The sequence below is a fragment of the Schistocerca gregaria genome, chromosome 11 (assembly GCF_023897955.1).
Source record: "Schistocerca gregaria isolate iqSchGreg1 chromosome 11, iqSchGreg1.2, whole genome shotgun sequence".
NCBI lineage: Eukaryota > Metazoa > Arthropoda > Insecta > Orthoptera > Acrididae > Schistocerca > Schistocerca gregaria.
In genome coordinates, this window is record NC_064930.1 from 91151722 (window position 1) to 91178024 (window position 26303).

Below are 26303 nucleotides of genomic sequence, written 5' to 3' on the forward strand. Positions count from 1 at the left end.
CAAACAGATCCTTTATTGTATCGCTTTTCGGTCCTTCGGTTACATTAAACCTCCGTTGAAAACTTCGTCTTGTTGCAACAACACTGTGTTCTAGGCGGTGGAATTCCAACACCAGAAAAATCCTCTGTTCTAAGGAATAAACCATGTTGTCCACAGCACAGTTGCACGTTGTGAACAGCACACGCTTACAGCAGAAAGACGACGTACAGAATGGCGCACCCACAGACTGCGTTGTCTTCTATATCTTTCACATCACTTGCAGCGCCATCTGTTGTTGAAAATTGTAACTACTGTAATTTCGAAAGTTTGTCCGCCTGAAAATGTACTGTTGTCCCAAGCATATTGATACAAACGGTGTATTTCTATCGCTGCTCGTTTAGTTTTTATTGCCGTTTCAAATATACCGGTCATTTTTGAAACACCCTGTAGATGTCATGTGAAAATGAGCGTGCTATCGGTGGTCGTTCATCTGGTTTTTTTTTTTTCGTTTTCTTCTGAACATCATAGTATTAAATGACAGTTAGGCGTTTGTTCCTAAAGCGCACTCTGCTCGTAATGTTTATTAAGTATCTGCAGACATAAGTTTCCTGAAACATTTGGTTCTGTGAGAAAATGTGTTTGCCGTAATTCAGTGGCGGATGCAGAGAAACCTCAAGGAGCGGGTGCTAAAGGTATTTTGAGCTACCTTTACTTTTACTGGAATAGGAAATAATGAAGTCACGTGCAAAGCTTAAGAAACTTTTACTTAAACAGACTATACATATATACAAGACAATGCCAAATTGTGATATAAAAAAGTTAAAATTGTGGTTCTCTTCCGTAAACGATGAAATTCTTTCTGGCAAATTGGTTAATTACATCGTCAACACGACAATCAATGTGAGGGTGAGAACTAACCCATTAAGTAAATCTTCCTTTATTGTCGACCTCAGCCATGATTTTGTACGCCACAATGTTGAAAAACCTCTTTCTACTGTAGCAATAGATTCAGGTAGACAAGCAAATATTTTGTACGGCGTGTGCAATGTAGGATAGCCAAATCTACGACAAGCAGAGAACACTAACACAACACAATCCCGAGCATTAAGGGCGTTTACCCTCGTTTGTTTGTATATCTTTTTTTCTTTTTTTAATCGATTAGCGTGTGGGCTGACTGGCGGGGACGGCTCGGCTGGCAATGCGAGAGGCTCCGCAAGTGAGGGGGGGGGGGGTGGGGGGGGGGGGGGGGTGGAAGCGGCGACCTCTACTTGCGTGTTCGCCACTGCCTTAATTCCAGTCACTCTTGTCATATACAGTCTTTTAGTTCCCGTGAGTGAAGCTGCGAGATCCACTTATTTCTAGTTCTGCGAGACAGTATTCGTTGCTTGCATGAATCATGTCCGCCGGCGGTGGCGGCCTAGCGGTTCTGGGCGCTTCAGTCCGGAACCGCGCGGCTTCTACGGTCGCAGTTTCCAATCAAATGGCTCAAATGGCTCTCCCACTATGTGACTTAACATCTGAGGTCATCCGTCCCCTAGAACTTAGAACTACTTAAACCTAACTAACCTACGGACATCACACACATCCATGCCCGAGGCAGGATTCGATCGTAGCAGTCGCACGGTTCCCGATTGAGTGCCTAGAACCGCTAGACCACCGAGGCCGGAAGTTTCGAATCCTGCCTGAGGCATGGATGTATGTGATGTCGTTAGGTTAGTTAGGGTTAAGTAATTCTAAGTGGACTGATGACTTTAGGATGTTAACGCCCAACAGTGCTCACAGAAATTTGAACCATGTGAGTCATGTCTGGACAGGTGGATCTTCGTTGTCGCAGAATGTTGTACATTTCATTCCGCAATCGACTGCAGGGTGGCCGAGTGGTTCTAGGCGCTACAGTCTAGAAACGCGCCACCGCAGGTTCGAATCCCGCCTCGGGCATGGCTCTGTGTGATGTCCTTAGGTTGGTTAGGTTTAACTAGTTCTACGTTCTAGGCGGCTGATGACCTCAGAAGTGCTCAGAGCCATTTGAACCATTTGAGCCATCCATTTAGCGCTTCATTGTTACTATTTTCATGAGATTTTTAAGTTTCCCAAAATATTCCTTTATTTATTACGATACACTCAGGAACAGAAGGTTGAACCGTAGTCTGATATACTCAGTCTTGCAGTGTAATAGTCTCATGCCACTTGTGGTGTTCACGAATAACATCAGAAAGTTTGAAGCTCTCTGTTTTCCTGCCCCGTGTTCCACCACTCCGTCAGCACAGACGTTCTTCTAACCGCTCACCTCCGAACTATGCGGTCTCCTAGCTCGTGCAAAGCGACCCTCACTATGCAGGGTTTGAAATTTCTCGACTGCTTTCATAAGAGCGGAACTCTCGTAAGGTCGACACAGGAATTATCGTACCGATTATTTAAAGTTTTTACTGGTGCGCAACAGTTCAGTCCCACAAAACACTATCCACCTGAGAAAAGTTGAAATCGAATGAAATAGGCCATCTTTTTTCCTGTAAGTAATCTACAACATTTCCTTTTTGTTCGATACTACTACACTTTACGGTATATGGAAGGTAGTTCGAAATGAATATCTAGCGATTACTAACAAATAAGTAATGCATTGTCACACACCGGGAAGAACTGCAGAGGACGTGGAATAAGCTGCATTTTTTACATACTTTGTGGGTATCATTTAATACCATACTTGGTCACATGAACAACTTCTAAGCCACGACCCATTTAATACCATAAACTGTGATGCACATATAGAGGCACAGACGCTGTAATGCCAGGAATTTTTATCGGCAAAGGAAACAGGTGCGCGAGCTCCTGCACATAACCGCATAAAAATAAGTCCATGGACGTCAGGTCCGGAGACGTCTGTGGCCGGGAGCAAAGTACAGCGTCGCCACGTCCTGTACGAGGGGTCCCGTGGTTTGGAAGACGCTGATTTAAAAATGCGGGGACCGCCATACCTGAATGTGGCGGTGGTTCGTCTCGCCGAAATATTTGACACGTGGAATCGGCATCGAGCAGTTCTTTCAACGTTTTGTGCTGACGCACGTGGATGGTCGGTTTTATTCCACTGGCACAGACATTCTCTTTCTTGAAACTGCCTATGTCATCTTCGAACGTAGTTTTGTGTGCGGCTGCTCAACTGTATCGCTGACGAAATATCGTGTGCACTTTGACGACGGACAGACAACTATTAAATTGTCATATGCAGAACGTCATCAGTGCACCATCCGCCAACTTTCCACTCACTCATGCAACGATGCATGTGCACCGGCTTCCCATTAAGTGAAATTCTGCACAAATGGAAGTTTTGGAATTTGTTTTGCATTCTTTGTAAATCTCACCGCTGCATCGTTACTGACTGAATAGTTATAACAATTTGTAATCGCCATGCTGGTTGTGGAGAGCTTTGTATTATCAGAGAGTTCTAAACAGTCATGGTGGTGTCTGTTTGTTCTATATCGTGTCTCCCTCCCACTTTCGCGCAACGACGCTCTGAGCGTGTTTTTTAGGGAATTGACTAGTTTGAACCTGGGACCTGTTGCTGGTAAGGAGACGCCAGACCACACCTGACATGCAGAACTCAGAAGAGTTCAGTGAGACTAGCGATGATATAACCAAATACTAAATGATCTCAGCGTCAGCTCCACAGCACTCCCTGTAAAAGGATCTTAATACTAACTAAATATAGAGGAAAGGGTTCAAGTCTTTCCTATTTTTAGTTAGCTGGTAAAATAACGTCGAAAAAGCAGTTAACTTTATCATTGGAAATTTAATTCTACTCACAAAACATCGTTTATAAATTGCACTATTGATAAAAGGAAATGTTTTAATACAGGATGGCAAAAACCAACTGCGTTCAACAAAAATTTGAACGAATATTCCCTGAATGGGTTTCCAAGTTCTACAATGGATCGAAGGATGACCTATGCCATATCACATCTATAATCTAGGTTTACATTAAGTTTCACAAGAGAGAAAACTATCAAAATGGTCTACAGTGACCCTCAATTATCTTTAATTACTTATTTAACTTGTCGTAAATTACAGTGGCTGATGCGGCTTCTCAATAACTATATAACAGGAAAATCATCGCGTTTCAGATCTTTACTTCAAGTGGCAAATGTGAACACCATGAGTTTTAATTAACGATCGACACTAGTATTACGCAAGAAAGGGGTGTAACAGATGAGACTTCTGCAGTTCTGAGTGAAGCCTTATGCGTTCAAAACTGCGGGATCGCGTGCGTTCATTACCTTGTCGGTTTTTAGGCAGCGTCAGGACAGCGGCGGGCAGCACAGCTCCGCTCACCACGCCATCTCGGAAGCAACTCTTTTCTCCTAACTTCTCCTTACTACAATTTATCGAAGTTGGTTTAGAAAAAAACTATCTGGCTGTGTTTTCATCTGATCAATTAGGTTCTCAATGTTAACCTTAAGCTCCGCCTACAAAAATTCTGTCTATCCAATGAGAAACGTTATACTTTTCGTGGTGGGGCAATGTTTTTAAAGTTTGCAACGTAACAGAGACGCGAAAAAGTCTCACGCTTAAACCTGCAGCTGGTGTGGTCCTTTTATCGGAAGATCTATACTGTTCTTCTGGAGGGCTCTATCTTTTAACATGGGCTGGGGAGTGGTCCTAATGTAACAGACACGCGAAAAGGCTCACGCTAAAACTTTCGGGTTGTAGTGGCCCTTTTTGTGTTATCGTAAGATCTATACTGTTTTTCTGGAGGGCTCTAGCTTTTAACATATGCTGGGGGGTGGTCCTTGACGTAACAGAGACGCGAAAAAGTCTCACGTTAAAACGTGCGGGTGGTAAACTTACAGGTAGGCTGGCGGCGTGGGTGTCCAGTCCGTACCTTATCGTAGGGCCTTCTAGCTTAACACTGTTCTGCTCTCGGCTTCTGTTCTCGTTTCTCCCGTCGGAACTGCGTCTGTCTCACGGTGGGAAGGTACGACATGCATTTAGGCATTCTTGTGTTAGTCTGTGGTATTCCATTTAAAATGGCTCTGAGCACTATGGGACTCAACTGCTGTGGTCATTAGTCCCCTAGAACTTAGAACTACTTAAACCTAACTAACCTAAGGACATCACACACATCCACGCCCGAGGCAGGATTCGAACCTGCGACCGTAGCAGCCGCACGGTTGGTATTCCATTTGCTCACTCTTTCGTTACTCGTATTACTTTGGTTAATTTAATGTCACGATTTATTCGGAGCTATATGACATACTACTGGATTTGCTTATCATGTCAGTGTTTTCATGGAAGGTGTTGGATTTGCCTGACACCTTACAGAGTTCTGCCGTAAAACTTTTAGGAAAAGTTCTGGAAGTTGGTCCACAAAAATTTTCTACTCTCGCCTTTCACTTATTGTGCACTGTCTGCTTCGGAATACTCTCCTCCACAACTGACACACTGCTCCAACCTGTCCGCAGCTCGTGGTCTAGTGGCTGGCGTTGCTGCCTCTCGATCACGAGGTCCCGTGTTCGATTCCCCGACCGGTTGGGGATTTACTCAGCCTGGGGACGCAGTGTTTGCGCTGTCCTCATCATTTCATCATCATCATCATCGTCATCAGTCGTGACAGCGGCTAGATTGGACTGTGAAGAAACTGGACTGTGTAAAAATTGGGACTTTGTAGGGGCGCTGATGACTGTGCAGTTGAGCGCCCCATAAACCAGACATCATCATCACGCTCAGAACGCCGTTTCTTGGTACACCTCTCGCTGGATCGCGCGAAGCGCCGTCTGCGGGCTTTCTTTAATTTCGTCCATGGTTACAAATGTTCATTCTTTCAACGGCGTCTTTAACTTCGGGAATAAAAAAAGACCGCAGGGGGCCATGTCTGGAGAGCGAGTAGGATGAGGCAGCACAACGATTTCGCCTTCTCTGCAACAGTCACGCACAAGACAGGGATGGATGTACGGCTCCGTTACAGTTCACAGTCTGAGTAAGTCCGCCTGACCAGCGTTCTAGCAAATGAGGTTTACTCACATCGGTGTAAACAGGAGTGATGACTACTTGTGGTACCGGTTCTCTAACGCCGCGGGGGTGGCGTGCACGCTCGGCTTCAAACGCTCACGGAATCGTTGCTTTCTAGACTTCGCACATAATATTTAGGGGAATAATTATTCAATATAGCGGGTGGTTATATAATTAACACGTTACGGCACAGAAGCTAATTATCGTACGAGCACCAACCTTGGTGGCGTTAATGTCCAGAGTATGGGGTGCACGATTTCCACGCGTCACAGTGCCACCGTCCAGTTCCAATTACGACCACCAGGTGCCGTGATCAGTCATCGTGATTCATAGTCGCACACACCTAGACAGTTGCACTGCACTAGTTGACGTGTCAACGTGAGCTTGGACTGAAGGAGCAGGGCGGGCGTTATTGGTGAAGCTCTGTTATCGAAACCACAGTGAAGCTGCAGCTGCACTTCGAGAATACCGCCGGCTGTGCCGACCGTGGTGAAGAAGTTCGAATCAACTGCAGAGCTGGGCGCCGGTCTTGGAAGAGGCCGACGTCCGGTTACATCACAGGTGGCTGATAAAGGCGCTGTCGGCACGGCAGACAACGCTGCGCGCAATTCCCGATCGTCAGGCAGTGCGCGTTCTGAGTCACGCCAGTTGACCACCCCGGGATCTACATCTACATCTACATTTATACTCCGCAAGCCACCCAACGGGGTGTGGCGGAGGGCACTTTACGTGCCACTGTCGTTGCCTTCCTTCCCTGTTCCAGTGGCGTATGGTTCGCGGGAAGAACGACTGCCGGAAAGCCTCCGTGCGCGCTCGAATCTCTCTACTTTTACATTCCTTTGTGTGTAAGGGGCTTCGAACCACTCTCAAACGGTATCTGTACAAGATCCACATAATACAGCAGCTTGGGCCACAGCACGCACAACGACATTTTGTCTTCACTCTCCACTTCCTCGCGAGGATTGAAGTTGACGATGACTGGCCCTGGATCATTCTGTGCACAGACCAAGTTCATTTTCCTGTAACGGGTGAGGTGAACACACAGAACTGCCGAGAATGGGGATCTTCATCTCCACTCGCCGTCCACGCGGTTCCTCTGTATAGTGGACGTGTCACCGTATGGTGTGGCTCCACGGCCACGTTCCCACCTTCATCACTGGCTCATTCTTTTTTGAACTCAAGGATCTAAGACCTGCACTGTGAGTGGCCAGCGTTACTGCGATATGCTTCGCCTCCATGTCATACCCAACCTACAGGAGAGAGACGCATTGAGCTCAATAGTTTTCACGCAAGATGGCGCGCCGCCGTACATCGCTCCTGAAGGTCACCTGCTTCTCCGAAACACATTTGGAAATGATCGAATTATCAGCCGACGCTTCCACATACCCGGCTAGCACGATCAGCTGTTCTCACTCCCTGTGATTTCTGGTTGGGGGACTACCTAGTGGACAGGGTTTACCAAGGGAACGTCCACACATGTGCAGACCTGAAGCGTTCCGTATCAAGAGAGGTAGCCAGCATACCTCCCGACATGCTTCGTTCTGCTGTGCGGAATACAATCCTGCGCTTTCAGACTCTTCTGGGCACTGATGGGCGCTATATTGGCCTCCTTTTGTAGCAGTTATGGTACCTGTATGTAATGGTACGATGTACCGTAACAGTACATTAAAGGTGTTTCAATTGAAGTCATTCTGCACGATTTCTCTTCCCTCTGTCCTTGCCATTAATGCTGCAAAGTTTTGGACTCGTATGGTAATGAGTTTCTGTGTTGTAACGTGTTAAAAAGGGAAGGTTTAATTATAACATCCCGGTATATACATCCGAAATGTGTAATAAAAAAATTTCGAGTTTTTTCGACTGTCACCCTGTCGTATCCGCTTAAGGGGGGTAGGACGTCAAACGGACCCACTTGGACCAGGAGAGCCACCACAGGACATTTTAATTTGCACTGTCTATACTTTTACAAATAAATTCATAAAACTTTGTTAGCATGACCAGGAAGGATTCAGGATTCACACTCATAGCGGCGGAAGTTCGAAAACATAACGAAGTAATTTTTTTTTTACATGTGAAATTTCATTATTTTTTTCACTTACTAATGGCAGCATTTGTTGTTATAGGCACACTTTTGCTCATAAGTAAGAGAGATTCTTCGATTAATTTTGCACAGCATACAAACCATACTTAAAGGTGTATGAAACTCTAGTATTTTCCAAATCTACTAAAACTGTGGTAAAAATGGAGATAATTAACTATAAAATTTGTGATTTTCCTACACATGAAGTTTAAAATATAACAGCTCGTTCGTTTTTTCATCAATTAAATAAATTCTAGGGTTTCATACACCTTTGAGTATGGTATGTATGCTGTGCAAAATTCATCGAAGGATCTCTCCAACTTATGAAGAAAAGTGTACCTATAACAACAAATGCTGCCATTAGTAAGTGAAAAATATGATAAAATTTCAAAGGAAAAAAAAAATTCTTCGATATGTTTTCGAACTTCCGCCGCTATGAGTGTAAATCCTGAATCCTTCCTGGTGATGCTGACAAAGTATTATGAACTTATTTGTAAAAGTATAGAGACTGGGACTTAAACTGTCCTCTCCTTTCTTTTCGAAGTCGGCCCATTTGACGTCCTACCCCCCCCCCCCCCCCCCTTCCCACGCCCGTTTTTATTTCATCACTCCTTTCTAGCTCTTCCTATTCCTTATTGTATATACTGAATATCATCCGTCTTGTCCTATAGATAGTAATTGCTTTGCTGAACAATTCAGGAACCTCGCTATGGCCTAGAGCAACGTTGGAGCTGCCTCTCTGCTACGTCGAGCATTCCTAAGAGCTACTCCGCCTTACTTCTGTCCCGTCAGTGTTTCACCAAGTTACTTCGACACCTACTTTGAGGTCTAGTCGACGTGGGCCCACTCGCTCCAGCAATCTCCCGAGTACGCGAGTAAAAGTACAAACATCGATTTTTACAATTTTTTCTTAAAAATTATCTGCAGTTCTCTAAATAATAAAATTTTTTGTGTCTGAACACATGACGACGCCCCAGTGTTATGCAGACAGGTCTGCTGAAAAGAGACTTTCATTCTCACTAGTTTGTATTTTATGACTTTCTAGTCTGTAATGTCTTAGTGACACAAGGTTATTTGGGAGGTAATAATATGATAGGATTCAAAGCCCCAGTTAGACTTGTAGCAATTGCTGATGGGAGCATAAGCAAAAAACTGTTCTGATGGGACTAAATACTTAGAAAATAGGTGTGCAAGATGCTCTGCTATGTTTCAATGTCAGTCGACTGTCACGGGTTAAGGTTATGGTACAGTTGGGAGTGCCTGGTGGACTAAGTATGCAGAGAACTTTAATTACCACTGATGTCAGGAGACTCTTCGAAGCAAGGAAATCATTGTTGAAATGTACCAAAGAAACAAGAATAAAATGAAGTCTGAAACAGAAAAGGAGGGAGAACATAACCAGGAACAAGATAAATGTGGACGAGGGATGCGTTAGGGTTATGCAGCGTAGTCAGAGAAACAAACTCTGTCTTGAATTTCCCGGAAGTTCACTTTTCTGATGTCCTGGCACACATTGGTTAAGAACTGTTAAAGATAGAGGTATGAAATATTGTATATTGTCTTATAAGAATTTATCTGAAAGGTAGATTATTCTTATGACTTAAATTTCAAAATTAAAGACCTTTCTAAAGTTAAATTACGAGTTGATTACTGAAATTTTTTATTATCATTACTAAAGAATTTTTTAACCACATTTTATGAACGATACATGTTTTCAAAAGTATGCTCAAAACAAAACTTTTAGATAAAAAGTCAAGTTTCCACTTTGCTTTTATTTCGAGATACATGTACCTGTCCTGCATACAAATAGTTAACATGCTTTATTTCATTTGGATTACGAAAAGAAAAAATTCCAAAAGAAGTGTGAGACCAAAAACTGTGGTTCATACATCAGATGGTTCCTAAAGGATCTGTTAAAGGATGGTAAGCGTTAGATGGGCTCACCATGAAATCCTAGTTTTCTTACCTTCTGCCTGACTGTCATAGTACTTGCAGTGGATCCTGATGCACTTTTAAATTCCTGGGTGATGGTCTTGATAGATGTCTGCCTATTAAGCATTACGACCCCCTTCAACTGTTGGCAGTCTCTGTCAGTGAACAGACGAGATCGGCCAGGACGCTTTTGTGCGCTTGTGTTCCTTCACATTTCCGCTTCAGTATCACATCGGGAACACTGGACCAAGGGATATTTAGGAGTGCGGAAATCTCGCGTACAAGCGTATGACCACAAATGACACGCAAACTCCTGACGACTTTCGAAGTCCGTGAGTTTCGTGGAGCACTCCATTCTGCTGTCTCATGATGTAGAATGACTACTTGCGTCGCTGATATGGAGTACCTGGCAGAAAGTGACAGCACAATACGCCTAATATGAAAAATGTATGCTTTGTGGGTGTCCAGATGCTTTTGATCAAATAGTGTCATTGTTGCAGTGGAACATAGTCAAATGATTTTTGAAAGTCAGGTAATAATGCATTTGTATGACTGCCTTAGTCATTTACTTTGACGCTGCGATGTGAGAAAATGTCAATAGAAAACAGCATGACTGATGTCTTTGAAATCGATGCAGGTTAACTTGGCGGTGGTTATTCTTTTGGAGATACTTTCAATCAGTGTTATTTATATTTGCTATATACCAGATGTACGTTGCACATTAGTGATGTGAGTAATCTGCCCCAAAAATAACTCTGAAGAATCTCTTAAATGAATCTTTTAAATGAAAGCATATCATGAACATATGAATGTGAGACAGTTTATTGCCTATCTGATGTGTGTAAGTAGTATGGTTGTATCAAGATACTTATGTATGGAAGGCTCACTGCCTAAAGCTGTTGTTGCCTGTTCCATTACAAGATAGATAGACTTTTAGTAAATTCACGAGAATTATTCAATTGCAACATTAAACGAGACTAAGGCAAGCTCTATGATTTCTATCAACATGCATACCAAAAAATTAAAGTATTTGACGAAACATAGACTTAATGAGAATCATTTAGTTGATTTCTTAGAATCCCATCATTTCACTGAAGCCTCGCAGTGGTTTCCTCTATGAGTACATTTCAGATAGCTTCTTACTGGTACATCTGATTCTATGATGCAAGAACCCCCAAGTTTGCGTCATTGAAGTAATAACTTAGTCTATAAAAGTATTATTCTTAACCTTTTCTTCACTTTTTTCTATCAGTCTTTTGACTGGTCTGAAGCGGTCTGTCACGATTTTCTCTCCATCTCAGAGCAGCACTTGCAAGCTACGTCCTAGCTTATTTCATAATCTCTGTCTTCCTCTACAATTGTCACCCTCTTCAGCTCACTCTACTATCCTGTAAGTTATTCCATGATGTCTTAAAAGATGTCAATTCAGAGTAACCAAGTGAAAGTAGCAACAAAGCCATTCTGCAGTTCCCTTTAAGTTTTCGACATCGACCCTATCCTATTGATAATGACCTCTCCTAGCATTGTAGTTGGTGATGATGTTGACGCAGTCTTAGATCACCTATTGTATGTTAACATCATTAGAGACCAGTTAAACATCCTGCTACACACACATGAATTGACTTTGGTTTCTATTGAGGTTTCGCTTTCTATTATAGCGTACTGAGTACTGCCACTCAGTCACTTTTTCAAATATTGTCTAAGGCCCAAAGAGACTCCATATGATCGTGTGTTATATGTAAGTTAACTGAGTGCCATACTTTCGAGTGTCTCCAATCTGCGAATACAGCAATTTTCATTTCATCAATGTCCACAACTTCCTTCATAAATCTACGGGAAAAAATTACTATGTTTTACATGAGTGCCATTAAATCAAATGTGGATTTGTAGTGGTGAGACAATAGACCCCGTGGATCAAATTCCCATTAGGGCTACCCCAAATTTGGTTTCCCTTGGATTCCCAAATCAGTTGTGGCTGATGCACTTCTGTTTGGCTGTGATGGATTACGGCATCTGCACTAGGAAGTCATCAGTTAACACGAATGTAACTGAGCCAAATGTTTTTTATTCCAGTCTTTGATCACAATATCCATTCCTTTGACGATTACCATCTTCTGATCTACAATATAAAAATATATGGACTGTCTTTAAGCACAATACAGCATTACATATCGCAATATACTATTATATAACCAGGGAAATGTACATATAAAATACGGTAAAGTGTATCTCTTCTACACCATGTCCTAATGTGAAAAGGCCGTAATGGCATCTTAAAAATACATGAAACTCAGCACAGAATCGTCACATAGATCTAAAACATGGTGTAACATAGGCCACATCGTCTACACAGTCATTTTTCAACTGGCTACTAAAGTACACTAGCTACCGGAAATCTGTTTGCCTACATCTTTAAAAGATGACGCTAATGTGGGCATAGATGTAGTCATCATATACGTAAGAAACATAATCTGAGAAAAACACGTAAGGTAAAATGCATTTAGCAGACTTTTAAATATTGATAACTGTTATAGAAACCATATGTGCACAGTAAAAGACGAATACAGTTACCCACATGAAAGTATTAAAAGGAAATATACAAAGATAATAGGTCTGACACTTTTATGGTGAATTTACAGTCAAAAATAAATATACGTAATACATTGCTTGTAGCAACCTATAAATTAGCTATGAAGAATAAAAATGTCTATATGACAAAATAACTGGAAAAAAAAAAAGATCAGTGATCAGCACCCTCTGTTGGGTCGACCGCCAGGATGTTGCATAGGCGCGCAGCGATCGTAAGAACTTAACCACTAGAGGGATTTTCATACATCGTGATACGTCTCCCACAGAAAACGTTTATACAGCACATTAACAGACAATAACCTAGAGATGAAGAGGTTGGCACAGGAGAAGAATTCGTGGCGGGTGGCATCAAACCAGTAGAAGACTGATGACTCAAAAAGGAAAGAAATGTTTGTTTTAACTATATCATTTACTAGATATGAGCGGTTAAACCCTAAGTGCATACTCTTTCTCGACTTTCCCCTAATGATGCGCTTGCTGGCCAATCCCGAGGGTTATCTTCTACCACAGTTCAGAAAAGCTATCTGGCTGTCAGGAGCTGGAGGAAGCGAAGTTTTCTGTTGCCTGCGTAACGTACACTACAAACTTACATTACATGGAGCTCAGTTAGTGTCTGTCCCACCGCCATACCCGACCACCTCTACCTGCAGCGGCAGACACTTACCGCTCTGCCCGCTTCCGCAAAACCTTGCTCGCCAGATACCGAGATCCAATTGCAAGTACTACCATGTAGTAGTTCCACTTAAAAGTCGGTTTTCAAAATTTATTTCAAGTAACTAGACCACCGCTGAAGACATACAGATAACTTTCCTAATACTGCCTACACGGAACACAGCTACTGTTTTGAAATTTTCGTCTCAAATGGAATCGCTGGATGTACATTATGACGGCAGTGTTTGATTTTTAGTCTGTCATTTTTCTAGTGATTTTTGTTTGCCTACTTTTTTGCCCTTCACGGTCCTGTTAAGCGAGTTCAATAAGTAGGCTTGTATTATAACCACAATTTGTGTTTAACCGGAGTTGGTAATTTGTCATTTACATTTCTACCCACGGTCTCTGCGTTTTATCAGTCATCACCGTAACTCAACTTTACAAGATACTTACTTTGAATCGGGAGCCACATCGTAATCTTCCTGTAGGGACTGTCGGACGCCTTGGGAATAACGTCACTATCCACTAGAATACAAGTATCAGCTTCAGCAGAAGACTGCTTTTCGCCGGTATTAATTTGGCGGGTGGCTGCCATAGTGACCGACAGAAGTCCGTATGTTTCCCATACGGCGCTGTAATTTTTTTTTTTTTTTGTCTACGGTAGAGACACCAACAATTGCTCACCTAGGCGGCAGGATACTTCATCTGGCCACTCACAGTTCACGTACGGAATCAGCGTCACCTAGCGTTTGCATGTCAAAAAGGGGCAGTGGCGTATTTAAGGGGGGATCCGGGGTTTATGTACAGTCCCGAAATATGAAACTATAGACGTCTTGTATTGTAATACTATGGGCAGAAAACGAGAGCTAAAATCATGTGAAGAAGCGGGTATGTATTGTGCATTAGAACCGGGGACCTAGAAACGTCGGAGAGTCTCACAACCCCACACCAGGCCACAGCAGTCCAACCATTCCACATCCGCCACGCACTGAACCAGGTAAAGTCTCATGCCAGACGAGTGTAACCCCAATGTTTGTGTGGTAATGATGGTGTACATACAGATGGACAGTGTTTGATCAGCAATCTTCGACAGTGTAACTGAGACGGAATAAGGGGAACCAGCTGCATTCAACGTGGTACATGGAAAACCGCCTTAGCAATCATCCACAGGCTGGCCGGCACACCGGACCTCGACACTAAACCCCCGGGGGATTCGTGCCGGGGACCGGCACGCCTTTCCGCTCGGGAAGCAGCGCGTTAGACAGCGCGGCTAGCCGGGTGGGCTTAGAAGGGGGTTGTATGCTGCTACAAGAAGTCAACGACCGACTGTTTGTAAACGAATCTCAGCCCAAAAGAGGATCGCCGGTCATCGGCGTGATTCTACTTATTTTTTTCCTTTTTATTTTTTTACTCATTTTCAGAGCATGTGTTCAGCAGGAAATGTTCTGATTTGATTCATACACGATTCCATGTCTGAGCAGTAGTTAAACTCACCATATGACAGTGTTATGAAAATTAGTGTTATTGAGACCAGCATAGTTAAATTTTGGTTTTGAGACCGAAGATACAATGCATCGCAAAAACAAAGGAATGCTGTAAACATTCTGAACCGATTCTTCAGAACATCATGACTAGAGAAACTCTGTGCTCTCAGGCGATGAGAATGGTTGAATCACCACATTTGCCGCAGCTCCTGTTTTCAAACAACAGAAGCATTATTACTAACTCAGAATCACCTTTGTAGTGTCCTGTAGCAATATCAACATCTTTCACTAGCACATCAAGATCCGACAAGGCTCCACCAAGTATGACATAAGTGATTGGGTGCTATCAGATAACGAAAACGTTGACGGCCACATGGAGGTACAAATTTTCAAGATATTTTTCTGCCCATTGGAAATGGCAAAATTCCCCTCACTTTGCAAAGTGGCCAATATCGTTAATATACTCTCCCAAAGAGGACGGTGCCGTTTGTAAGTACTGTGCGTCTTCCCTAAGACAAGTTTGGATAAAGGTAGTCAACAAAATTTTGGAGCCCTGCTAACCTACAAGTTTTCGAAGTGGAAGCATGCTCTTGAATATTTCAGAAACCATACGAGCAAGGCTTACCACAAGACTAGTTTAATCTATGGTGACAATTTTGTTCACATGATGATGATCAAGACCAAAGATATAAAAAGTTGCCTGGAGCAGTTGCCTGAAAACACAATGAAAGTTTTGTCAGTCTACGTTCGTAAGACCCATGCTAGTGTGTTTCCGTTTCTACTGTTGTTGCCATCTCTGCCAGTGACAACGGCCACTGATGAGCCCTGTTGCTCAAGTTAGACCTAAAGAATACAACTAGCGAGTCCCGTCTGAATGGGCTCCCCATGATAATTCATCGAGAACAAAGGACTGATGTCCAAACTGTGATAAATGGTCTGATGAAACAAAGAGACGCCATCTTTTTTGTACTTTTGTACTTTAAGTATTTAGTAAATGGTTTAGACATTTGATCTATTCAAATGTTTAATCCTGCTTTGACGTCAAATACACTATATGATCAAAAGAATCCAGATAAAGGTGACTTACAAGTTTGTCGCGCCCTCCATCGATAATGCTGGAATTCTACATGGCGTTGGCCCAACCTTAGCCTTGATGACAGCTTCCACTCTAGCAGGCACACGTTCAATGTGCTGGAATGTTTCCTGGGGAATGGCAGCCCATTCTTCACGGAATGCAGCACTGAGGACAGGTATCGATGTCGGTCTGTGAGGCCTGCCAGGAAGTCGACGTTCCAAAACATGCTCAAGGTGTTCTATAAGATTCAGGACAGGACTCTGTGCAGGCCAGTCCATTACAGGGATGTTATTGTCGTGTAACCACTCCACAACAGGCTGTGCATTATGAAAAACTGCTCGATCGTGTTGAAAGATGCAATCCTCGAATTGCTCTTCGACAGTGGGAAGCAAGAAGGTGCTTAAAACATCAATGTAGGCCTGTGTTGTGATAGTGCCACGCAGAACAAAAATACGACCTCACCATAACACCACCACGTCCGAATTTTACTGTTGACAGACGACGTTCACCGGGCATTCGCCATACCCACACCCTCCCATCGGATCGCCACATTGTATTCTGTGATTCGACACTCCACACAAAATTTTCCCTCTGTTCAATCGTATAATTTTTACTCTACATATACCGAGCAAGGCGTCGTTTGGCATTTACAGGCGTGATGTGTGGCTTATGAGCAGCCGCTCGACCATGAAATCCTAGTTTTCTTACCTTCTGCCTGACTGTCATAGTACTTGCAGTGGATCCTGATGCACTTTTAAATTCCTGGGTGATGGTCTTGATAGATGTCTGCCTATTACACATTACGACCCCCTTGAACTGTTGGCAGTGTCTGTCAGTGAACAGACGAGATCGGCCTGGACGCTTTTGTGCGCTTGTGTTCCTTCACATTTCCGCTTCAGTATCACATCGGAAACACTGGACCAAGGGATATTTAGGAGTGCGGAAATCTCGCGTACAAGCGAATGACACAAATGACACGCAAACTCCTGACGACTTTCGAAGTCCGTGAGTTTCGTGGAACACTCTATTCTGCTCTCATGATGTAGAATGACTACTTGCGTCGCTGATATGGAGTACCTGGCAGAAAGTGAAAGCACAATACGCCTAATATGGAAAATGTATGCTTTGTGGGTCTCCAGATGCTTTTGATCAAATAGTGTCATTGTTGCGGTGTAACATAGTCAAATGATTTTTGGAAGTCAGGTAATAATGCATTTATATGACTGCCTTAGTCATTTACTTTGACGCTGCGATGTGAGAAAATGTCAATAGAAATCAGCATGACTGATGTCTTTGAAATCGATGCAGGTTAACTTGGCAGTGGTTATTCTTTTGGAGATATACATTCAATCAGTGTTATTTATATTTGCTATATACCAGATGTACTTTGCACATTAGTGATGTGAGTAACCTGCCCCAAAAATAACTCTGAAGAATCTTTTAAATGAATCTTTTAAATGAAAGCATATCATGAACATATGAATCTGAGACAGTTTATTGCCTTTCTGATGTGTGTAAGTAGTATGGTTGTATCAAGATACTGATGTATGGAAGGCTCGCTGCCTAAAGCTGTTGTTGCCTGTTCCATTACAAGATAGATAGACTTTTAGTAAATTCACGAGAATTATTCAATTGCAATATTAAACGAGACTAAGGCAAGCTCTATGATTTCTATCAACATGCATACCAAAAAATTAAAGTATTTGACGAAACATAGACTTAATTAGATTCATTTAGTTGATTTATACGCCAAAGTAAAAAATTGTACACCCTTCTTCTATTATTTTGATTATCACCTCAATATCATCATTCTACGTGATGTGTGTAACATTTCATTTGTAAATACACTTAGCTGTATTGTGTTCATAGTTGACAATCAGTCTCCTGTGTCATGTGCGATATTTCCAAGAACTTTAGTTTTATAAAGTAAAGTAGACACAGCATTATAAAAAAGACGCTGGAATTCATTTCCTTTCTTGAATATACTACCTATCATTTCTAACTGTATTATTGCGTCAGGACACATTTCAGCATTTCTTACTGTAAACAAAATGGAACTTTGGTACAAACTTAGATTAAGAACACTTTACTTTTAACAGTCAGTTCCCAAAAGTATTGTATGATGTTGCCAGCACAATACAACTTGCAAGGCAGGCAAAAGCTACCATCTGGTAGTCTGTGGCAGTACTCCATTTGACGATTGAGATTGCTGATCACATTTTTCGTTATCTATTTTTGCAAAGTGCAATGTTGTTTCTATCTCCATGGCCATTTTTAATATATTATTAGCAGAATAGGGTTCCATTCCTGTAGAGTACTTAAGTGTGAAATGATTTGTTCAGTTATTGACTGGACTGCCTACACAGTTTCCTAATTAAGTTTTAGAGTTTCTGCGAGTCGTAATTGGGCAGACTGCCAGTTGCTCAGTGAGGACACTGTTGGCAGTGGTACCTGTCTGACCAGAATTGTCGCATGGCATGTTGGCTGACAATTTACCGATTTGACGCCAGGCTGAGCGAAATGAACTGAAGATGGAAAGAAGGTAAATACAGAGAAAGGAATAATTGGCTCTTGTACCCTATACTATGACAGGGATATCCAATTTACCTGATACAGCAGCATCATATCCATTCAGGAAATCTGTGATAAGAATCTGTTCTACAGTTGTTTTTAATTAATACTTATATTATGATTTTAGATAGTAGGCACAAACAAGAGTGTGAATATTGATGCAAACGTTACTTTGCAATGAAACCATCTCTCCTGCATACATGTGAGTAAATTCAGCTTCCCCAGTGAGAACTAATGGGGTTTCCTTAACGCTACTAATATCACACTGTAACTATATACACAAAATATTGCACCATCTGTATGTCTGATGTGAAAGAAAATTCATAGTTTGATCTGAAGCAAATAGGCATTCTTAACTGTAAGGCTTATATATTAGAAATCCACGCATAGTTAATTTTTAGAGTAGTGTAATAAGCAGCACCCACGCACCTACAAAATACTTTTTTTAGCAATAAGATGTTGTAGGAAATTAGTGTGTATAAATAACGAAAATTTTTCTATTTTCGTTGAGCTATCACTATAGGCAACTAACCTGTGTATTAGTTTATAGACATCTCCTTTGTGTCGCTATTGTACTGATGTTGGTATAGCAGTTATATATACAACATGAAGATAGATACAAACAATGCTGGCAAAGTTAATTTCCTGTGTCTATTTACTAAACAAGCAAACACTCATTCAGCTTAAGTTTCTGTCTTTATACTGCAGAGAGGTTTTCTAAACTAGTAGATGTCAGAGAGGTTTTCTAAACTAGTAGATGGGCTTAGTATTTGGATCAGCTCTGGGAAGTTGTGTAGCCTGGCGATGTCCAGCGGTGTACGTCCGTCATTGTTTGTTGCCCACCGGTCAGCCCCAGCCTCCAGTAGCACCTTCGCCACCTCTGGGTATCCCCGCCACGCCGCACAGTGCAGTGGCGTCAGGCCGCCCTCATTTGCGGCCCTCAGGTCGGCGTGGGCCGCCACCAGCAGCCGCACCACATCTGCGTGGCCATTCCACACAGCCCAGATCATAGGCGTGTCCTGATTCTGGGTGGATCTGGCGTCCACCTCTGCCCCAGCGGCCAGCAGCCTCTTCACCACCTCGACGTCTCCTCTCTCTGCTGCCCAGTGGAGGGCAGTGGTCTGCCTGTACTCAGACCTCGCCGTCACGTTTGCTCCAGCCGCCAGTAACGCCTGCAGCTCCTCCACGGCCCCCTGCTTAGCAGCCTCGATCAGTCTCCTGTCCTTCTCCTCTTGAGAAAGAGCCCTGCTCACAACAAAGATATTCCGAAAATTTTCTCTCAGCGCACGCTTCCGATTGAGAATATCATCATTGAATCTGAACTGTGACCAGCTCTAAAAATAATAATCTCCATTAACAGAAAAAATCTACAATTATCTCCCTCTGTGATGCAGAACAGTGTGGAAGTCTGTGTACGTTAAGGTACAGTGCTTCTACAGTAGCAGCTTCTCAGAGCCTTCATCCAGACTTCAATAAAAATTACTACGTTCCACCTCTCCAGAAATTCAGTCATCATATTACGTCTCTTAGATAACTGATGGTGATTTCCTTTGAACTCTTGATGCCACTATCAAGCAGTCGTTGTCCTCCACTGAAAAAGAGGCTTCACAAAGCCAACAGTAGCCCTGTCTGTGCAGAAATCGGTTCTGACACTTCCAAATATGGCACAGAATATTAATTACGTCTCCAAATGATTAAAGAAAATATCCTGTCATTGTAGTAAAAGTTCAGCCCATATATTTGCAAATTTCTACACAACCCAGTCAAGCAGAAAGAGCTATTGCTTTCCTCGACACCATGAAGTCCAAATGTTAGAGATGTTGCAGAGATAAAACTCCAGTTTCCAGCCCCTACACAGAAGTTTCACAGGTAAATGTGGTTGCACAGTGACAAGTGTACAGACATGCAACTGCTCTCTCTCTCTCTCTCTCTCTCTCTCTCTTTCTCTCTCTCTCTCTCTCTCTCTCTCTCTCTCTCTCTCTCTCTCTCTCACACACACACACACACAGACATAGACACAGACACATGTGTACACACTCTAATCTACACTCCTGGAAATGGAAAAAAGAACACATTGACACCGGTGTGTCAGACCCACCATACTTGCTCCGGACACTGCGAGAGGGCTGTACAAGCAATGATCACACGCACGGCACAACAGACACACCAGGAACCACGGTGTTGGCCGTCGAATGGCGCTAGCTGCGCACCATTTGTGCACCGCCGCCGTCAGTGTCAGCCAGTTTGCCGTGGCATACGGAGCTCCATCGCAGTTTTCAACACTGGTAGCATGCCGCGACAGCGTGGACATGAACTGTATGTGCAGTTGACGGACTTTGAGCGAGGGCGTATAGTGGGCATGTGGGAGGCCGGGTGGACGTACCGCCGAATTGCTCAACACGTGGGGCGTGAGGTCTCCACAGTACATCGATGTTGTCGCCAGTGGTCGGCAGAAGGTGCACGTGCCCGTCGACCTAGGACCGGACCGCAGCGACGCACGGATGCACGCCAAGACCGTAGAATCCTACGCAGTGCCGTGGGGGACCGCACCGCCACTTCCCAGTGGGACACTGTTGCTCCTGGGGTATCGGCCAGGACCATTCGCAACCGTGTCCATGAAGCTGGGCTACGGTCCCGCACACCATTAGGCCGTCTTCCCCTCACGCCCCAACATCGTGCAGCCCGCCTTCAGTGGTGTCGCGACGGGCGTGAAAGGAGGGACGAATGGAGACGAGTCGTCTTCAGCGAAGAGTCGCTTCTGCCTTGGTGCAAATGATGGTCGTATGCGTGTTTGGCACCGTACAGGTGAGCGCCACAATCAGGACTGCATACGACCGAGGCACACAGGGCCCTCACCCGGCATCATGGTGTGGGGAGCGATCTCCTACACTGGCCGTACACCTGTGGTGATCGTCGAGGGGACACTGAATAGTGCACAGTACATCCAAACCGTCATAGAACCCATCGTTCTACCATTCCTAGACCGGCAAGGGAACTTGCTGTTCCAATAGGACAATGTACGACCGCATGTATCCCGTGCCACCCAACGTGCTCTAGAAGGTGTGAGTCAACTACCCTGGCCAGCAAGATCTCCGGATCTGTCCCCCATTGAGCATGTTTGGGACTGGATGAAGCGTCATCTCACGCGGTCTGCACGTCCAGCACGAACGCTGGTCCAACTGAGGCGCCAGGTGGAAATGGCATGGCAAGCCGTTCCACAGGACTACATCCAGCAACTCTACGATCGTCTCCATGGGAGAATAGCAGCCTGCATTGCTGCGAAAGGTGGATATACACTGTACTAGTGCGGACATTGTGCATGCTCTGTTGCCTGTGTCTATGTGCCTGTGGTTCTGTCAGTGTGATCATGTGATGTATCTGACCCCAGGAATGTGTCAATAAAGTTTCCCCTTCCTGGGACAATGAATTCACAGTGTTCTTATTTCAATTTCCAGTAGTGTACAATTATGTTGCTATGATGTGCCTGGAGGCAACGACAAACCCTAAAGGTTACTAAAGTAAATTATAGTTTGAATGGCTTGTATGGACCACCATTCGAAGTACATATTGGTTTCCTGAACAGATTGTAGAGCTCAACCCATCAACGTTTGTAGTGAGAAAAATGCCATGTCATTCGCAAGTGGCGGCCTCACTTCTAATGAGCAAATCAACCGCTAAGTCGAACTGTGGATGTGGAGAATGTACACACGAAGTGATGGAACTCACCACATGCAGGAGGCGCCGGTGTCAGCAGGTGCGGGAGCGGGGCGGACAGACGTGGGTGGCTCAGCCGCGGCAGGAGTCCCGCTGCGGTCGCTCTGATCGCCGTGTGGCTGAGTAGCTGGCACACTGCACAGACAGACGCTGCTCGGTAAGTGTGTCCACGTGGGCGCCAGAGGGCAGCTCACTGCCGACAGTTCTGCGGAGGGACTGTCCACACCAGTAACAGTACACATGTGGCGAACGACAATTGTGGGTCCACTAAGATGAATGACCCCATACCTGCAGCTCACGTTACCAAACAACAGTCTGTACAAAATACAGCACATACGAAAGGCACAGACAGTGGATCGGATACAGGCCGGAGTGACGGATTTAAATGTACTTAATGTCCTACTATGATCATCGAATGGTGTTTGCAGCTCATGTGTTCGGCATCTGGGCTGTATGAGGCAGAAATAGTAACCTGGAGGACGGTAGGTTCTCAAATCAGCTGGGACACAAATTAAGAGAACGAAGGGGCGCGGAGTTTGTGATTTTATAAAGCTGTTCTATTCAAACATTTATCTGCCTCTAGAAATATTACTACAGAAATTGAAATAATGCTCAGTACATAGGTTTAATTCATACTGACCAACGAGCAGTCTCACTGAACAGGCAAATGTAAAACATCATGTGACTGAAGAGTTGTATGAATGTGCGAGTAAAACCAGTAAAGTAATGACAGACATTGAATTTATACATTTCTGAATGACAGCGTATCAGAGGTATTCATTTCACTAAAACTAAAAAAAATATTGTGTTTCATTATTGTATTCAGTGTGATCATATATATGAGACTGCGATTAGAAGATTTCATTGGGAATGAAGGACTTAATATAACAAAATTAATGACAAAGAGGATAGAGAATGCTACAGACAATTTATATTTCTGCAAAGACGAAGTGGTGATTATACGTAGAAAGTGGTCTGTGATCACTGCCAGCGAGCAGTAGGAACAAGCTACATTCTGGAAACTGAAAGATAGAAATCACAGAAGGATATATATATATATATATATATATATATATATATATATATATAGAGAGAGAGAGAGAGAGAGAGAGAGAGAGAGAGAGAGAGAGAGAGAGAGAGAGAGAGAGAAATGTATGAATAATTTGTTCAGCGTTTAATTATTTAAAGCTCTTATTTGAAGCAAGAAAATATGAAATATAGGACTTCCGCATTTTATCACTGCAAGATGAAGATATAGTATAAATGGTTTGACAAAGGAACTATTCCAAGTGAGCCACTTGACGTAAGATTGAATGTAATGAGTTGATATGTGTTAACAACTGTAAGAGGACTTTGTGCACTAGTGCAGTTAGACCAGAAATTTCCATTTGCCACTGATTATGAAGGAAATGTAGTAAGGGAAAATGAAAGCAAACATTGCAGACGTCATATATCAAATGAAGACTATATTATTGAAGTTGCGGCATGTATAGTTCTCTCTCTCTGTCTGTCTGTCTCTCTCTCTCTCTCTGTTTCTCTCTCTCTCTCTTTCTGTGTGTGTGTGTGTGTGTGTGTGTGTGTGTGTGTGTGTGTGTGCATTTTAATGTATGAAACATGTGCAGTGAAGAAACAAGTAGTTAGGTATTATGACACAGATCCTTCTTAATTTATCAAGAGCATTCTATGTCATACTCCTGAAATATGCAAACAGAATTATATTTGAGCATAACATGTTAGTAATGGGATGTCTTGAAAAGACAGAAATGGTGATATGTATTTCATTCAAACATTAACTTTCACATGTAGTTATGCAAATAGAGTACAGCCTTGATAGCCGGCAGGAGCGGCCGAGCAGTCCTACGCGCTACAATTTGGAACCGAGTGACTGCTACGGTCACGGGTTCGAATCCTGCCTCGGGCATGGATGTGTGTGACGTCCTTAGGTTAGTTAGGTTTAAGTAGTTCTAAGTTCTAGGGGACTGATGACCACAGCAGTTAAGCCCCATAGTGCTCAGAGCCATTTGAAGCATTTGAACCTTGATACATCTAAAGGAGACATAGCTCAGGCAGTATCCTGCCTCAATGACAAGAATTCCAGTTTGTCAAGCGGCTCATTATATACTGAATTAACATTTTGATACATCTCAAAAAGAAAGGATTTTTTTGAGTATTACTAGGAACTAGACTCGAAGGTAATATTTGCGCTGTGCTGTAATATACAACAGAGGTTATTTCCATCTAAAGGTTTCACCAATACCGGGAATATTACAGACGCATCAGTAATTGCAAGAAATGTGAATATGAAGTCCTAAAAGAAGGAAAATCTGCAAGATTCACAGGTTACACCTCCCTTCAGCAAGAAGTTCCTCAAGATCTTGTAAGCTGCACATACAAAGGTAAATCCTATACTGGAGGCGCATTTCATTTAGTCTCCTGTCATAAATAATGGGCAGATAAGAGACTTTTTCCGTTTTAATGGGATTCTTTCTCTCCACCACATTAAACGGATTAGGTGATACACTGCCCCTTGTAGGATCTCTCTTGCGTCTCGTAGCATCTCTGCAGGTAAGCTATCTATTCCTGGTGCCTTCCCTCTCTTCAACATTCTTATGACGTCTCCTCCATGCCCAGTAGTTCATTCTCCTCTGTTGGTACTGTCACTTCATTTTCTCTGTGCAATTCTTCTTCCTCCTCTTCCTTTTCTTCCTCTTCATCTACTGTCGCAACGCTGTTGATGGTTTGGTCCACATTCATCAGATTTTTGAAATAGTTCTTCCATTCTACCATAGATTTCGTTTAATTGTTATTATTTGTCCTACTTGACTTTTGATCATGGCAATCCTTTCATTATATCATTTTTTGAAGAACCTGTCTGCCCTGTAAAAGTTACTTGTATTGCCCAGTGTTGTAAGCCTTGCTACCTGTGTTATGTTGCTCTTTAGATGTTCTCACTTTTCTATTTGGAAGAGTTGGTTCTCTAGTCGTTTCTTTGCATCCCAATGATGATCTTTCATCTTGGTCGACATTTCAATTTTGCTGCCATTCTCTTGTCGTCTCTATCTCTACACCCACCATTAAAGCAAGGTCGGCTTCTCCTTTTTCTCTCTATCGATTTAAGCACGTAATCTTGTTTTGTCTGGTTCCAAACTTGAGCTTAGACTGTGGCATGTCTACATGATGTCTGTCCACATCCAGGGCAGCGTAACTGTTTCGAATTTCTATTGGATGTCTGTCCTTAATGTGAGCCTCTTTCAGTAGATCAGCATTTATTTTTGGGTCTGCTTCACTTCTCCCACGTGTACTTCAGTCCATTCATTAATGAATAGTGGTCAACAAAAGATACTGGTCTGATCCTATTTATGCACCTCTTTCAGATACTACGTCCTGAGCAGCTCTTCCATGTGTAGCATCCACTAGTACATGGTCTGCTTAGGTCTGAGTGTTTTGTGTGAGCAGCTTCCAAGTTGTCTTATAAATGTTTTTGTGAGGCAAGTAAATATTCTTGATCCTTAGGGTATCTGAAGTTGCCCGAATGACTCGTCTTATTTGTTGTTGGTGGAGGGAGTGTGTAGAATATGTGGGGCAGCGTAGGCTGTTAGAAGGACCTCTCTACCTACTTTGACATTGGCATCACCATCGAACACTTCTACATTGTACGACAGTGCAGCTTCAAATACTGGTTCCAGGTCTCTGTAGAAAATGTATATTCCACTGTCGTGTTTATCTTATGAAGGTGCATCATATGAGACTATTTTTTGGTTATAGTAGTTTCCTTCCGTTTATAACCAGCATATTCTTCATTGAGAGCCTTGAAATTCATGATATTTTCTTTTATCTTGTTGGCTAGTACAAAAACAACGCTTAGTTCATGTTTATTTGCTTTATTTACACTACATAAGTAGCTGCAGAACTCACCTTGATGCATATGTTCTGTGGGAAATTTCACCTCTTGCAATGTCAGTATACACTTCTTCATTTGGTGCCTTCACAGTTGCAGATGTGTAGACTGATCTTGCGTTCCAAGAGCGGCACTTCAGTGAACGATTTTTCTGTGATCTTCTAGCATTAACCTTTTACTTTCTCGCGTCGTTTCCATTCTTGTACTACACCTAATCTGAGGCTATGTATTGGCGTTTCTTAAAAATTGTCTGTTTCATTGTGTGGGTGAGTTTCCCCATGTCCAACCGCCAACCTTTAGGATCAGGGGTTCCCACTTAGTCTGCATGACCAC

General features: G+C 43.1%; 1 protein-coding gene and 1 long non-coding RNA gene across 5 annotated transcripts in view; one reads left to right on the top strand and one right to left on the bottom strand.

Moving 5' to 3' along the window:
• The first annotated feature begins 9825 nt into the window (after positions 1 to 9825).
• LOC126294947 (uncharacterized) lies at positions 9826 to 18589 on the top strand. Its single transcript, XR_007552364.1, has 2 exons — positions 9826 to 10520; positions 16991 to 18589. It is a non-coding gene; the product is annotated as an uncharacterized LOC126294947 (long non-coding RNA).
• The window catches only part of LOC126294945 (uncharacterized), a 32239-nt gene continuing 17969 nt past the window's right edge, over positions 12034 to 26303 (bottom strand). For all 4 annotated transcript variants that reach the window (XM_049987158.1, XM_049987160.1, XM_049987159.1 and 1 more), the window contains 2 exons: positions 22085 to 22207; positions 12034 to 19603 (listed from right to left, as the gene is read on the bottom strand). In XM_049987158.1, coding sequence (XP_049843115.1) covers positions 19081 to 19603; positions 22085 to 22207 — 646 coding nt within the window. In that variant the 3' untranslated portion in view covers positions 12034 to 19080. The remainder of the gene's footprint in view (positions 19604 to 22084; positions 22208 to 26303) is intronic.